Here is a 14,324-nt window from a genome sequence, read left to right on the forward strand (position 1 = left end):
ACGAGCACTGATATCTGTTCCCTACCCGAGTGAGGATAAGCTGCTAGGGCGCGATAGGGGGATAGATATAGGGGGCCTCTTGAGGGCTTGTGCGGCAGTAACGCGGGCCACGAGATTGTCCCGGACGGCAAACACGAGTGACGAATGGATAGACGTGTAAGAGGCGATGGACATGAGGAGTGCAATGGCCGAGGCGATATAGGGGAAGCGCACGATCTGGGATGGATATTCGCCTGAGGAGACGATGACGGGGAGTCTGTTACAATCTCCAGAGCGGCTCTAGAGCAAAAGCAGCACTACGAGTCTGGAGGTTTGAAATGCTGGGACCAGCCTCTCCTCCTCATTGCCACTGCAGACCAAGCATTTCTCTATAGCGTATGGCCTGGGCTTCTCATATTCTATCCATTCCCTGCTCATCAACGATCTGAATCAGCTAACTTCTTCTCGTCCCGGCCCCGCTCCCCATATTAATCTTGCTGCTTGTTCGCATTCGGCTTACCCTCTATCCTGTCCAGAGAGTCCTCAATGAGGCCAATGTGGCCCCTAAGGGTCCCTTCAATTTCATTCGGACGGGCTTCTTGCTCTTCGAGGTTGTGGTCAAGGCGCGACCGAAGGTAGAGAGGGTTGAGGATGTGACGAAGAGAGCGCTCAGGGCTGATGGGATGAGAATCTGACAGGGAAGGAATGACATCGTGCGTAATTGTGGTGGGGGTGTGGTGGAAGATTGCGAGTGGGCCAAGGAGGGTAGATTAGATGGAGCTTTCGGTGGACGTGGATCGATGACGACATGGATTCCGTATACCTAAGTACTCGGAGAATAGAAGAGCCCATCGCGGGCTACACTGATTCTGCAATTCGACCTTTCATGTGGAGTAGAATAAGAAATGTGATCAAGAGTGTCCGGCATTCGAGAAAGTTTCATGGATTCCCGAATAATACTAGCGCGATCTGGAACATGAATGACGCGCATGCACGGGATCTCGGGAACACGCGACTGACATCCTTGTCCCGGCGCCTCAACTACGTCTAACACCGCACCCAGCGCTTTCGACGCGTTCTGAATGACTTCTGGACTTGCTCCTTCTGGTGCCACCATGGCGTAGTGCCAGATTATCCAACAATGTCCTCGCCGGCCCCTTTCCTCGCTTCCTCCCCCTTCTCGATAACCTCCCCGCGCCGCATCCCCAAATCACGCTTCACATACAAACAGCTCCACCAACTCAAAACCTTCAGCACGCAAACGCCGCTTCGCGTAATCGCACACATCGATCTTGACGCCTTCTACGCGCAATGCGAGACCGTCCGCCTCGGCATCGACCCCTCCAAGCCTCTCGCAGTTCAACAATGGCAAGGCCTCATTGCGATCAACTATCCCGCGCGAGCATACGGTCTCTCCCGCCACGTAACCTCCACTGAAGCGCTTAAGCTCTGCCCGGACCTAATATTACAACATGTTGCGACGTGGAAAGAGGGCGAAGAGAAGTGGGCATACCACGAGGAAGCGTACAAGCATATCGCGACGCATAAGGTGAGCTTGGACCCGTATCGCATGGAGAGCCGCAGGATCTTGAAGTGTATAAAGGAGAGCTTGCCGGAGAAAGAGCAGCGCGTTGAGAAGGCTAGTATCGATGAGGTGTTTATGGATTTGAGCGCGCAGGTGCATACGAGGTTGTCGGAGAGATATCCGGAGTTGAGCGGCCCGCCGCCATACGATGACCTGAGCGAGTATCTGCCAAAGGTACCGACGACGGTGCTGGATTGGAAGGCTGATGCGTTGGTGGAGACGGGGGAGGAAGATGGAGAGGTGGCGGATCCGGATTGGGATGATGTGTGTATGGTCATCGCATCTGAGATTGTGCGCGACGTTCGAGCGCACATCAAGGAGCAGCTTGGATATACGTGCTCTGGCGGTGTCGCGCGGAATAAGATGCTGGCAAAGTTGGGCTCCGGGTACAAGAAACCGAACCAGCAGACTGTGATACGGAATCGGGCTGCCGAGTACTTCTTGTCGAATATGAAGTTCACCAAGATACGGATGCTGGGCGGGAAGCTCGGCGATGAGGTCGTCTCCATGTTTGGTACAGACAAAGTGAAGGATCTGTTGGAGCAGCCATTGGACCAGTTGAAGAAGCTGGGCGATGACACGGGCTCCTGGTTATACAACACGATTCGCGGCGAGGACCACAGCGAGGTGAATCCACGGACGCAGATAAAGAGCATGCTGTCGGCAAAGTCTTTCCGCCCAGCTATTAATTCATTCGAGCAAGGCGTAAGATGGCTGAGGATCTTTGCCGCGGATATCTTCTCGCGGTGTGTCGAAGAGGGCGTCCTGGAGAACAAGCGGCGGCCAAAGACGATCAACTTGCATCATCGGCAAGGTACGCAGACACGCAGTCGACAGAGTCCAATACCGCAAGGAAAGCCGCTCTCTGAACAGATGTTGTTCGATCTCGCCAAGAATCTGCTTGCACAGGTGGTTGTGGATGGACGGGCATGGCCTTGCGCTAATCTGTCACTGAGTGTAGGCGGCTTTGAAGATGGCGTAACGAATAACAAGGGCATTGGTGGCTTTCTCGTCCGGGGCGATGAGGCAAAAGCAATGCTTTCAACCGGGCGGTCAAGCGTGAGCGGAGGCGAGCCGCCAGCGAAGCGACGGAAACGCACGAAAGGGAATATCGCCAACTTCTTTGGTCCACCAAGCGAAAAGAAGCGTGATTTCGATGCCGCAAGAGCCGTATTGAGGGCGCATCAAGAATCACCTGGGTCTAATATAGAGGAAGAGTTGGATGAGATTGAAGAAGAGCAAGATGATTCTTCCGGTGCGCTTCTAGACGATGCTGAAAGTAGACCTTCCACGCCACCTATAGAGCATTATGACGGCCTTTACAGATCCGACACGCCCCCTTCCGCGCAGCCCCCAACACCGTTTGATCCGCCCCCTTCACATCAAGCCAGAAATGACACACCCCAGCATTCAAAGCCGCCAGCTTTACACCAAAAGACACTCGATACTTTCTTCTGCGACCGTTGCAACGTCCATCTCCCCATCGCCGAGAAAGCTGAGCACGATGATTACCACTTTGCCCTAGACCTGTCAAAGGAGATTCGGCAGGAAGAGCGGAGTGCACCTACAGAAAACACAAACCGGAAGACGCCGACAGCGCAGAAACCAACCAGAGGACGGGGAAGACCGCCCGGAAGTGGGAAAGGGGTCGAGAAGGGCCAGGCGAAATTGGCTTTTGGAAGGCAGGCTTGAACTGGTTGTGTTAGCTTGGATAAATGAATGAGCTTGAAGTTTGTATACTTTCCTTTTTGCGTTGTCCAGGACAACGCGAACCATCCATGCCCACTCCCCCGAGAAGCACCTCAACGCCTGAATTCCCCCAGTCCACGTTCAGACCCTTCCGGCTCAAACCATGCAGTCCATCCCATGCCGATATCCGTTCAGACACCAATGCCGAGAATACCCGGCAGATCCCCAATGGCAGCGGCAGCGGCAGCGAAACAAAGCAAAGCAGCAAAACTTACTCTTCGAAAACGGCCCTGGCCCCCTGGAACCCTGCACACGCACCCCTGGCTCTCGGCCTCTTCGACGTACTCTTCAGCGGTTTTGTTAACTTACGCCACAACTGAGGATCCTGCCTCGCCAGCGGACACAGCGGGTCTCCGGTCGGGTGTCGCTGACAACAGTGTTTGCACTTCTTCGGCCGAAGCTTCTGGCCAGACTTTACGTTCTCTCCCTCATCGACAGGAATCTTCTTCTTCCGCCTAATCCCCTTCTGCATCAACACAAGTTTTGCGCGCTTTTCTTTGAACCATTTCGGGAGGTCGACTAGGTGCGCGGAGAGGTCGAAGCTGCGGTTCGAGTCGATGTATTTCTTGATCCACTGCTGGCCAACGTAGGCCATGTCGACGCGCATCGCTGGCGCCACGCTGCACAGCTCTCCGATGCGCCGGCAGAGAAGTTCCGCGCGGAAGATCCGCGATACACCGTGGATCGGCGGCGGCGCCAAACTCATGTCCAAGATCGTTTGGCGCAGCTCGGCGGGGAGGCCCAGGAGATGCGCGTCGGGATACTGCGTCCAGCTGTACTTGTAGAATGGGTCGCGGATCCAGGGCTGTATCCACTGGTAGGGATTGGCGGTCTTGTACGGCGCTTCGCGGGCGGATCGGCGGAGCGTGCGGACGACGGGCGGGAGGGTCGAGATATGGAGGGCTCCTATGGCACGCTCACGGCGGTTTTTCCTCCTGAGCCGTTCGCGGTTGCGGCGGTTTTTCTTGCGGTTCTTGCCATCGCCTGGTAGGGGTTCGGTTCCGGAGGACTTGGCCATGGTGAAGGCGTGGACGCAGGGAGGGGAATTGGAAAGCGTTTTAGGGAGCCCGGGGGCCTCGCTGTCCTGCACTGCTTTTGGATTGCAGTGAGGGATTGAGATGTTTGGGTTGGGAGGAAAGAGGAGGGAAGGTGGGATGGCGTGGAGGTTGCGGGAGCAGTCGTTCTCACTAGTGTCGGTCGCCCCGTTGTTGCGTCAACCGCAGTCGCAAACGACGACTCTAGGCGGGCTGGTCAACATCCGCAGCTTGCGGAAGTCTATTACTCACTCTGAATCCATCCACGATACTGCTGTTGTGAGGTCGGCCAGGTCACTAGAAGCAACCTCAAACCGCTGGCTTTGCGCGCGACAACCGGTGAGAAGTCAAGAAATAGCGTTAAGTGGCCTGAAGATCGAAGGGTGAAGGTTTTCATGAGCCTTGGGATATGTTAGGCTTTCACAGCGAGTTGGTCCTTTCACCCGTTGATGCCTTGTTGTCCCGCTCGGTCACGCGCCCCATTGTGGCGGATCTCATGAACTGCGCACGAGAACCCTTCGTATTTGCGAAAGCATTATTTCAAAACTCTGCTGCTCTTGCAATCTGTTCCGCTTCGTGCATTTTACAATTGTTTTGGTGGTCGTGGCAACCGCATTTTCCGCACTGCTGTCGTGATCGTTTGTCCCTGTGACAACTGGCAGCCCGCCGACACCACAAGAGCGTGTCGATTTGTCGACTGCGGGCTTCTTGAGAAGAGAAGAGTTCCCATCCTCCGAGGCGCTGTCGATGAGAGAGTAAGACACCCACTTCGCGCTCCAGCCTCGCACTGCTCCCGTCGTACGCTACGCTCCTCACCTTCGATCAAACTCCGGAGAGCTATGAGCTCACCGAAGAAGGAATGCTCGCCACGCCGAAACCACAATCTCCCAACTGATCCTCTGCAATCTTCACCCTCTCCCACCCCACCGCCAGCCAGACCCTCCCTGCGACCTTTCTCCCGTCGAAAATCATCCGACATGCATTCACGCAACGAGGACCTGCAGCGCCAGATCAACTCACTCCAATTCCAACTCAACGCCAAAGAACGTCATACCGAGGCTGCGGACCGGAGAGCGAGAGAAGCAGAGCAGAGGGAGGCGCATTTGAAGGAGCTAGCGCGGCGGTTCTGGAGGGATGAATGGAGCGGGATGAAGGATTATGTGGGGTTGTTCAACAACGGAGATAGGAAGGATATCGATGAGATTGAAAAAAGGGTGAGGGCCGAGTATGGGGAGTTGTTTGGCAGTGACACGGAGGGGAGGGAGCGCGGCGAGCGATGAAATTGGCGCCGAGGAAGGCGGCGGGCGGGGTGTGCTGCACTACGTGTACGAATCGGCGCTCTGGCAAAGCATTTGATGAAGTAGGTGGCATGGGATTTGCGATGACGCATACATGGAATGATACCCGGGTTGTGCTTGAATAATCGCCTATGCGTGGAAAGAGAAATGCGCAACTCCCCAAATGCCTGCTGGTAATTTAGGTTAATCCCATACATACTCATATGGGCGCAGAAGAAATGTATAAGCAGATTTATACATTCTTGCTATGCCCACCTCACCACTTATCAGATACATAGGTAAGAAGAAGCGTGGACAGTTTGAGGGAGAAGTTTGAAGAAGTGGACCGCGCTTAGTCATCGGCTCAACGTCAACTTTTCGTCTGAACCTTGAACCTCTCTGAGACTTCATCAACTTCCTCCTGTCGACCTTCCATCAGGTGCGTATGCCGCAGCGAAAACTTAAAGCTGTCTAGATGCCTTGCGTGATGCTTTAGCATGCGGCATGACCCAGCGGCATGACTTAGCGTCGGATTAGTGAGTATTCGTCGTGCGTTCCATCCATCTCATACGAGGTCCCTCATTTGAATACTCGCTTTATTCGTCTTCCATTCCAGTATCCCAGGCTTGGAGAGCTAGATTCTACTAGTTTAAGATAGTGATTCCGTTAAGTCTAGATTGATAGGGAGTCAGGGATAGCAGTGCAGCCAAGTGGACCCCACACGTAGCCACGGAGTATGTGCTAGTATTTTTCCATTCCATGCCGAACTGTGCACGAAGTATAAAAAAGGGAAGAAAGCATATCTAGTACGCACGGTTTCAAGAGCAAAGAGTCATGGCGCAGGATTGCAGAGCCGAGCTGCTAGGGCGTCACTGCCTTAGGCAGGCTATAGGAATCGAGCTTGACGAGCCGTAGCAAGAAGAAGTCGAGTAAATGAGAAGCATGTGAGTGGAGTAGGTGTGGATGTTGTCCATAGGATGGCGTTGGGTGTATGCATGGCAAGCATTGCGTTGCGATACGTTGCATTGCGAAATGAGCTCTAGCCGCGAGATCCGCATCCAAGCATCTTCACTCCATCCCATCTCACATCATGCTCGCCCTCCACCGGCCCAGCGCGCCCACTCACGCACTTGCCCCCTCGAAATCCGCGCCTTCCAAACTCGCCCTCAAGACGCGTGGACGCACGCACCACGCACAAACCCTCACCTCACCTCAAAATGCCCACCTGGCCATCCTCCCACACACCTCATCTCCAATGCTCCCAAAATCCCCATTACACGTATATATACCCCTCAAAAGACCATCATCATCAACAATCAACTCACCAGCGGCGCATCGGGATAGGGCCTAAGAAACTCCAGAGACCATCCACCCGGACAAAGCGAGGACGTGAGTTCGATTCCGGTTGCTCGAGATCTGGAAGCTGAGCAGTGTAAGCGCCCCAGGACGCCGGCGTAATGAAAACAAGTTCGGCTGTTTTCCCTAGCAAAGCGCTAGTTTTTTGCTATTTTTTTTTGTGGCCCTTTCCTTTTTGGGATGTGTGGTTGGTTGGCTGGTTGGAGAGGGGAAGACAGAGAGAGGGAGAGGGAGAGGGAGGAGGATAGGAGGAGGACGCCTGCTCAGTTTGACAGCGAGAGACTTGAAGAAGGCGTAGTATGAGATAAAGTCCAATGCGTCGATCACACAATTAGGCATTACACCTCCGGGCAATATAATAAGACTGACAGGAACGTATAAATTACTCCGAAACGACAGGAAGCCGCGACCACGCAGCCCATCTCAACCTCCTACTAGCCCCGCTAGGTTCCCCTACATATGCCAAAAAAAGCCCCAAATGCGAAACACCTCGCTGTGCAAATCTATATCATGCCAAATCACACTTCCACATGCAGAGCCATGCCGATATTCTAATTGCGAGATAACAATATGACTTCCCATTCAACTGTGCTCTGCTCCGATACCCAACCCTCCTGCCGAACTCCTAGCCCCAGACCTAAAGCCAGTCCAAAACGCGATTCAACCGGCCCTTCACCTTGCCCTGGCGCTTCTCGGGCTTTTCGCGCTCTTTAGCATCGTCACCCGAAGCACGATGCTCCCTCCGTTGCTGGCGTCCTTTGTCAGCCGTCTCTGAGCGGTCATCCTTGCGGTTACGATGCCTGTCTTGAGGCTCTTGGTGATGGTCTTTATCTTGTTTGCGCTGCTCGCTACCATGGCTGGCACGATCTTGTTCATTGTCTTTGTTATCCGGCTTCTTGGTGTCCTCAGTCTTGTGCTCCTCGGGCCTGGGAAAGAGAGAATAAGTACTGGCTTAGGCAAAGGAATAGCAATGCGTTCGGACGCCATCTAATCACCTTGGGGGCTCAATCTGCCGAGGTCGATCTCGGTCCCTGTCGCGCCCTCGGTCGCGTCCGACATCATTGTCATCGCTATCGTCGTCGTAGTCGCCCCGACGTCGGTCCCTGTCCTCGTCATCGCGATGACTCCGGTGGCTTCGTCGGTCGCGATCTCGACGCTCATGATGGTCGTACTCATCCTCTGTTGCAAAATTAGCGACCGGGTTGCTGAAACCATAGCTGGTTTACCTACCCCTAGCTTCGCGAATCTCCTTAGTCCGGTCGGCCAGCTTTTGAATCTCTTGTTTCGTCAGGACTCTCAAGACGATAACACAGTCCAACCGCTCCTCAAAACGTTCCTTAGCTTCGTCGAGGGCTTCCGGATTAACGAGTCTGCGATCGATCTTGGTCCATCGAGCGTTAACTGGGATGTCCTTGCCCTTCAGCGCATTCTTATGCGGGGCAACACCCTCCCGGATAGGCTCGGGATCCTCGGGGAACTTTGCGGTCGGCTTGCGAAGAATGCCCTTAGGCTGAGGTGGAGGTTCCTTGGGGGGAGCGACAATCTGAACCGACTTGCTCGATTGCTTTTCAGACGCTGGGTTGAGCGAGTCAGGCTCCTGCACGATATCTTTATCGAACACGCTAGATGAACGCTCATCGTAACGAGAATGTGGCGGTTCCGCAACATTCGACTGAGGCGGACGAGGGCGGTGGTCGATAGGATCGCGGGACTTCTCCCTCTCTTCCCTTCGTCTTCGGCGTTCCGTTTCCCGATCATCATCACTGAGATCGCGAGGTCGGCCACTTCGCGCCATCTCCTGGGCCACGCGTCGGCGGTATTCTTCGTCGGGGTCCAGAGCGGCTTCCTGAGGAGCCGGATCCTTCCGGCGCTCGCTCTCTCTAGCAGCATCTCTGTCAACATAATGACGAGGTCGTTCATCACCGCTTTCCTCCTCCGAAGGTGCCTTCCGTGGCCTCCTTTCGCGATCCTCATCTTCGTATCGGCGCTCACGAGACTTGCGATCCGCGTCTTGCGTTGGAGCGTAAGCGGCAGCGGCGGCAGGTGGCAGACGCTCTTCGGGCGCTCGGTCTCGACGCTCCTCTGGTGCTCTATCGCGCCTGTCATCACGACGATCGTCGGGAACTCGATCACGCCGCTCTCGTTCATCCCGCTCCCTACGGCGCTCACGCTCTTTCTCCACATCTCGCTCACGGTCACGATCACGGTCACGGTCACGATCTCGGTCTCGGTCTCGCGGTTTCAAGAGCTCAGCAGCGCCATATGTTGCAGCCGCGCCAGCAGCTGCACCAGCAACGGGCGCGGCAGCAGGAGCGATATGGTTGCTGTCACGGCGGTCTGGATCTCGCTCTCTTGGACGCTCCTCGTACGCTGGAGCAATATCTCGCTCGCGCGGTTCGCGTGGGATCCGAGCCTCTGGCATTCGGGCACCCGCAGAATCTGAAGGATAGTACTGGTTGCCATATTCTTCCGGCCTCCGCCCCGCATCTTGGGGATTCCAAATGGGCTGGCGGTCAAGTGACGGGTCACGTGCAAGGCTAGAACTTCCCGGAGCAATGCCGAAACCGCGGGTAGCCACGTCGCGGTCTTCGAACCGGTCGGCCGTGTTGTAGCGCCGATTCTCGACATCTCTATCTCGGCGGTCGTACTCGTCATGGTATGTCTCTCGCCGATGCTCCCGAGGCTCTTGGTGGATGGTGGCCGCAGGATGACGGGTTGAAGACGAGCGTGTGGGAATTGCCTCTGGGTAAGGGTCGTACTTGGGAACATCCCTGCTGGCCTTCTCAATAGACGATGACCGGGCGTGGTGTTGGCTGCCGTTTCTGCCAAGATTGTTGATCTTGTCGAATCCGCGAGTCGATGGGGGAGGCCCCAGTTCTCGGTTGGAGGTGCGCGGACCACGATCCAAAATCATGCTGGTGGGGCGCGACCCGCGCTCTATACTGCCGGATCGTGGCCGCCGCCATGCTGGCTCGGTGTCACGATACATGCTCGCTGGATCCGTGTAGGAATAGCCGTCATCGCCGACGTCGGTGGCCCGGATAAGAGGCTTATGCTGATGATAGGTCCTGCCGCCACTAGAGGTACTGTAGGGCCGGGAGTCACCCGCATCTCGACGGCCTGCTGGTATGATGTCCTTCTCGGAGATGAGCTTCGACTGAAGACTATCGTCATCCACACTGTATATCCGCTTGTGCTCTCGCCGCTGCGGGGCACCGTGCGTGATGTATGTATCTCCGCGACTATCCCAGGACTGCGCTAGAGGGCTCGATGGACGTTCGTGATGGCCATGGAGCCCGTGAGTGCGGATGGGAATAGCCGCGGTCGGCGCAAGATTGACGTTGGGCAGGTTGGGCCTGACCAAGCGGTCGTCGGACTCATTCAGCGTGTTCCGCCGCGGTCGTCCTGAATATGAGTCGTACTTGAGGTTCGAGGAGCGCGAGCCAGACGAGCTGCTCGGGGCATAGCTGTATTGTGGGTGGTGGGCGCCTGGGATCCTGTCGGCACTTGACCTGGGCGAACGCGGGCGTGCATAGTATGCCGAGTCGTAGTTTGGGTCAAAGGTGCCGGTCGACGATCTCGCTGGGTTTGATAGCCGGGCCCGCGGTGAGGAGGGCCGGTAATACCTCGAGTCCATCCCGCCAGACTGCGTAACGGCTGTCAGCTTGAGGGGCGGCACGGCTAGGGAGTTACGTCGCGGGGGAATCGGAGGGGTAAGGTCGTTGTTGTAAGAATACCTCCGCAGACCAGGAGTCTTGGAGGGGATGACGACGCTGGTCATCATTACAGTCAGCCAGTGAAAGCGATAGGGGCGGGGACGCAAATGGCACAAACGAGAGAGAGTGTGAGACGAGCTCTGGAGAAGAACTGTGCCTGAGTTCGACGTACATTGTGTCGGTATATGATCGAACCGGCCGGCGCAGACAAGTTGGCTGGGCGACTTGCTGGCCACGGTGTGCTTGCTGCCGAGGGATTCGAGACGGGCAGATTGCGGTAGCCCGATCGAGGCGGATAGGAATCGCAGCCCAAGGGCGGTCGGTGGTGCTCGGCGAGCGCAGGGGAGGATCCGGTCGGCTGTCAAAATTAAGGTGATGTTTGCAGAAGCCACAGGGAGCACCCAGGGGCCAGCAAAGCCACGGGCAGGTGTCCTGTGGTATCCGCGAGGCAGCAAATGAGGGGCAGACGAGGCCAGGCTGGGAGTCGCGGAGCACTCGGCTGCTGAGATTTGCGCTGCTGCGCTACCACACGGCGGGCTGAGGGAGAGGGAAAGGAGGCAAAGGATATCGCGAGGTGCGTGCGGCCGTGTGTGGGCTCCGGCGTGGTTACGTGTATAGAGTAGAGATCAGCGGGCTGGCTATGACATCGCTCTGCCAAGGAAGGGCCGCCGGGCGCCCCATTCGCCAGCCATCATCCAGCGCAGCGACCCAGGGCGACCCTGATTTCTGCACGCCCCGCGCCAGCCCGGACGGTGCACCACCGCCGTCGTGATAGGGCTCGCTTCCGCCGTCATGCTTCACGGCTGCCGGCCAAATCATGATTTCCACGGCTCCAGCTGCATCAGGACACCGGACGCCGTTGACGCCGTCGAGCCAGCGCCACCCCGCTCTTCCTCCGCCCGAGCACAATTTTTCTCCGTCGGCTGTCTGGCCGTAGTGTGCTTAGGTAGGATAGCCTTGCACGCTGCCCAACTAAGCCCGAGTGTCGAACTCTAGCAGCCCGACTGGCTTTGACTGCGATCTTCACGCCCTGGACACGTAGCAGCGCATCGACGCGCTTCCGGCAAGGTCTCAAGACATACAAGCTGCTTGCATTTCCTCATTCGGCTATCTACCATCACCATCACCACCTCTGCTCTATGCATCCTCAATGTGCTGCACATCTGTGGCAACACCTTTGCGCCCGGGAAAGCTGACCGTCTCAGAGTCCGCGTCGTTGGTGGCATGGTGGTGCTGCAGCTTCTTCGCCCGCGAATACCGAGGGATTGTGTCCTTGACTGCACCTCGGATGATCTGCCCCTCAAACAGGTGGTGAATGGACTCCAGGGGCACATTTTTGGTCTCCGGGACGCAGAAGACCGTGTAGATGCCCATGAGAATGCAACAGGCGCCAAAGAGGAGGAAGGTGCCGTACGTGATGTTGTCCAACATCAGCGGCGTGATCTTCGCTATAACGAAATTGAAGAGCCATTGGGTCATCAGTGCCGCCGCCATGATGAGAGACCGCACTATTCAGGGGACGTCAGTTCATCTTCGGGAGTGTGGGGCTAGGATGCAGCCGTTTGCCAGCTCATCGAGGTCGGACTCACCATGGTTCGGAGAGCACTCAGAGGCGAGGACGAAAGGAATTGGTCCCCATCCTGTACATGATTAGCCTATAAACACCCGCATGTATGCTATCGCAGGGAACCTACCGAACGAGTAGAATACCACAAACAGATATACACAGATGATGGCAAAGATATTGTTTCCGGTGAGCGGGTCGCCAGCCTTAGTTGGATTGACCGCTGCGTTAACGCCTATGTAGAACATGGCGAACGCTTGTCCAGCGGATCCGATAAGCAACGACCACTGGTGGTAGTGTCAGTATGCATGAATGGGGAGAGTTTGGTCAGCAAATGCAAGCCCAGCGTGGATAACCATGCTAAACTTGCGTTGTGACAGACAACACATACCTTGCGACCCATTTGTTCAGTAGCAAAAGCCAGACCAAGTGCTGTGCATACGATCTTCACAACGCCATAGATTCCCGTGGCAAACAGCCCCGCGGAATTGCTTTTAAGTCCGATGGAGGAGAAGATCTGCGGAGCGTAGTAGTTGATAGAGTTCGTCCCAGTCCACTGCTGCCAGAACATCAGGATGACGGCAAAGGATGCCTGGTAAAACATCCGCTTGCTGGAGCAGGCAGCCTTGAGTTGAGCGGTGAGTGGTAGCTTCTCGTGTCCGTGGAAGTCGGCGACGATCTGCAGCCATTAGTGCTGCTATTTTGCATACTTTGCTGCTATTCGTACCTCGTCCAGCTCTTGTACCACATCTGTATCATCAACGGGCTTCCCTCGGACCTTAGCAAGCGACGTTGCAGCATCGCGCAGACGATTCTTTTCGACGAGCCAGCGTGGCGATTCATTCTGGAAGATGATACCCGCGAGCAAGAGAGCGCCGGGCAGCATCTGGAGAGCGAAAGGGACACGCCACTTCGCCGAGCTCAGGGTTTTGATTTGGTTGCTGATCCCGTAGTTGATGAAGAAGGAGATGCAGATACCGGTAACGTTGAATAGTTGCATACTGTCACGGTCAGCTAACAGTAGAGGGAGGAATGGCACATACGCACCAGCCGATACAACGTCCTCTGATCTCCTTATTCGCATTCTCACCGATGTACGTTGGCACGACTGCTGAGATCAATCCGACCCCGAATCCTCCGATAACTCGTCCGACATACAATTGAGCTAGGCTGGTGGTGTGGATGGCACAGAGAGTCTGGACCAGCGAGCCGACGAGGAAGATGATATCGGCGATGATTAGAGCCCACTTCCGGCCAAACTTGTCGCTGACGTAGAAAGAAGATAGGGCACCGAAGAAGCAGCCAGCCTGGAGCACGGAGACGATGTTGCCTTGCAGATTACTAAAGTCGGGGCTGTTCTTATCAAGGTCAAAACTATGCTGGAAAGCGTCCATGGTGAGCACGCCGCCGATCAAGCCGGTGTCCCAGCCAAAGAGCTTAATGATAAGATTTGGCGTTAGCGGGGGTCCTCGAAGTGTTCACGGGTCGAGAGAATTGTAGGATAACGGAGAGGGAGCTCGCATACCATACCGCCAAATGAGGCGACAGCGGTGAGGATGTAGGCCCGGCGATAAGCCTTGATGTCGCTCCAAACAGTCCCAATATCGAATTTGGCCATGGTCGCCGGATACAATGACACACCGCGAAGAGGAAAGATCTCTCGGAATGACAAGTGGCAAGACAATCAAAGGACACTCGAGGAAGAAGCAATAGAGCGACGCTTGATAGACAGAAAGGACCTCAGATGGATAGCAGAAAGGACTTTTATATCTTGCGCCCGAAAGCCCGGATAGCCGTTCGGAAAGCCGTCCACTAGGCGCCCTACCATCTGGGGTTCGACCGGGTGTTCTCCAGCGAGCATGACGTGTGGGGTCGCGGGGAATGGGCCGACATGGAGCCGCTCCGCGTGCTACGCATCGTTCAGTAGCCTTTCAAATGCCGGATGAGGTTGGTCTGTACAGCACAGCGGATGGAGCACAATGAATTCGTCGGAATTGAGATGAAAGTTGAAGAGGAGACGGCGTTTGAACGGTTGAGCGTTGCCGGCAAGCCACAGTGGCGCGG

At 55.8% G+C, this 14,324-nt stretch overlaps 5 protein-coding genes across 5 annotated transcripts; 2 read left to right on the top strand and 3 right to left on the bottom strand.

Moving 5' to 3' along the window:
- Positions 1-1,015: 1,015 nt before the first annotated feature.
- Positions 1,016-3,390, top strand: BU26DRAFT_250791 (DNA/RNA polymerase). Its single transcript, XM_033821129.1, has one exon. It carries the CDS (start codon positions 1,121-1,123, stop codon positions 3,254-3,256), a length of 2,136 nt encoding a protein of 711 aa, XP_033687097.1. The 5' UTR covers positions 1,016-1,120; the 3' UTR covers positions 3,257-3,390.
- Positions 3,391-3,524: 134 nt separating this feature from the next.
- On the bottom strand, positions 3,525-4,744 carry BU26DRAFT_561865 (uncharacterized protein; the record flags this gene model as incomplete). Its single annotated transcript, XM_033832966.1, has 2 exons — positions 3,525-4,402; positions 4,600-4,744. 2 exons carry the CDS (start codon positions 4,742-4,744, stop codon positions 3,525-3,527), a joined length of 1,023 nt encoding a protein of 340 aa, XP_033687098.1.
- A 202-nt stretch (positions 4,745-4,946) lies between these two features.
- BU26DRAFT_250801 (uncharacterized protein) lies at positions 4,947-5,891 on the top strand (the record flags this gene model as incomplete). The annotated part of the gene is made up of 2 exons (XM_033821130.1): positions 4,947-5,102; positions 5,205-5,891. Coding segments are annotated over 2 exons (579 nt in total), but the record flags the coding sequence as incomplete, so codon positions are not given.
- A 2,080-nt stretch (positions 5,892-7,971) lies between these two features.
- Positions 7,972-10,764, bottom strand: BU26DRAFT_422300 (uncharacterized protein; the record flags this gene model as incomplete). The annotated part of the gene is made up of 2 exons (XM_033823451.1): positions 7,972-8,159; positions 8,211-10,764. 2 exons carry the CDS (start codon positions 10,762-10,764, stop codon positions 7,972-7,974), a joined length of 2,742 nt encoding a protein of 913 aa, XP_033687100.1.
- A 1,017-nt stretch (positions 10,765-11,781) lies between these two features.
- Positions 11,782-14,248, bottom strand: BU26DRAFT_516793 (general substrate transporter). The gene is made up of 7 exons (XM_033828419.1): positions 13,786-14,248; positions 13,308-13,696; positions 12,988-13,261; positions 12,652-12,939; positions 12,391-12,547; positions 12,286-12,336; positions 11,782-12,204 (listed from the first exon to the last, which is right to left on the bottom strand). The coding sequence occupies exons 1-7, from the start codon at positions 13,876-13,878 to the stop codon at positions 11,834-11,836; spliced, it is 1,623 nt and encodes a 540-aa protein (XP_033687101.1). The 5' UTR covers positions 13,879-14,248; the 3' UTR covers positions 11,782-11,833.
- Between the last annotated feature and the right edge of the window lie 76 nt (positions 14,249-14,324).

The sequence above is a fragment of the Trematosphaeria pertusa genome, assembly GCF_010094035.1.
Source record: "Trematosphaeria pertusa strain CBS 122368 unplaced genomic scaffold BU26scaffold_4, whole genome shotgun sequence".
NCBI lineage: Eukaryota > Fungi > Ascomycota > Dothideomycetes > Pleosporales > Trematosphaeriaceae > Trematosphaeria > Trematosphaeria pertusa.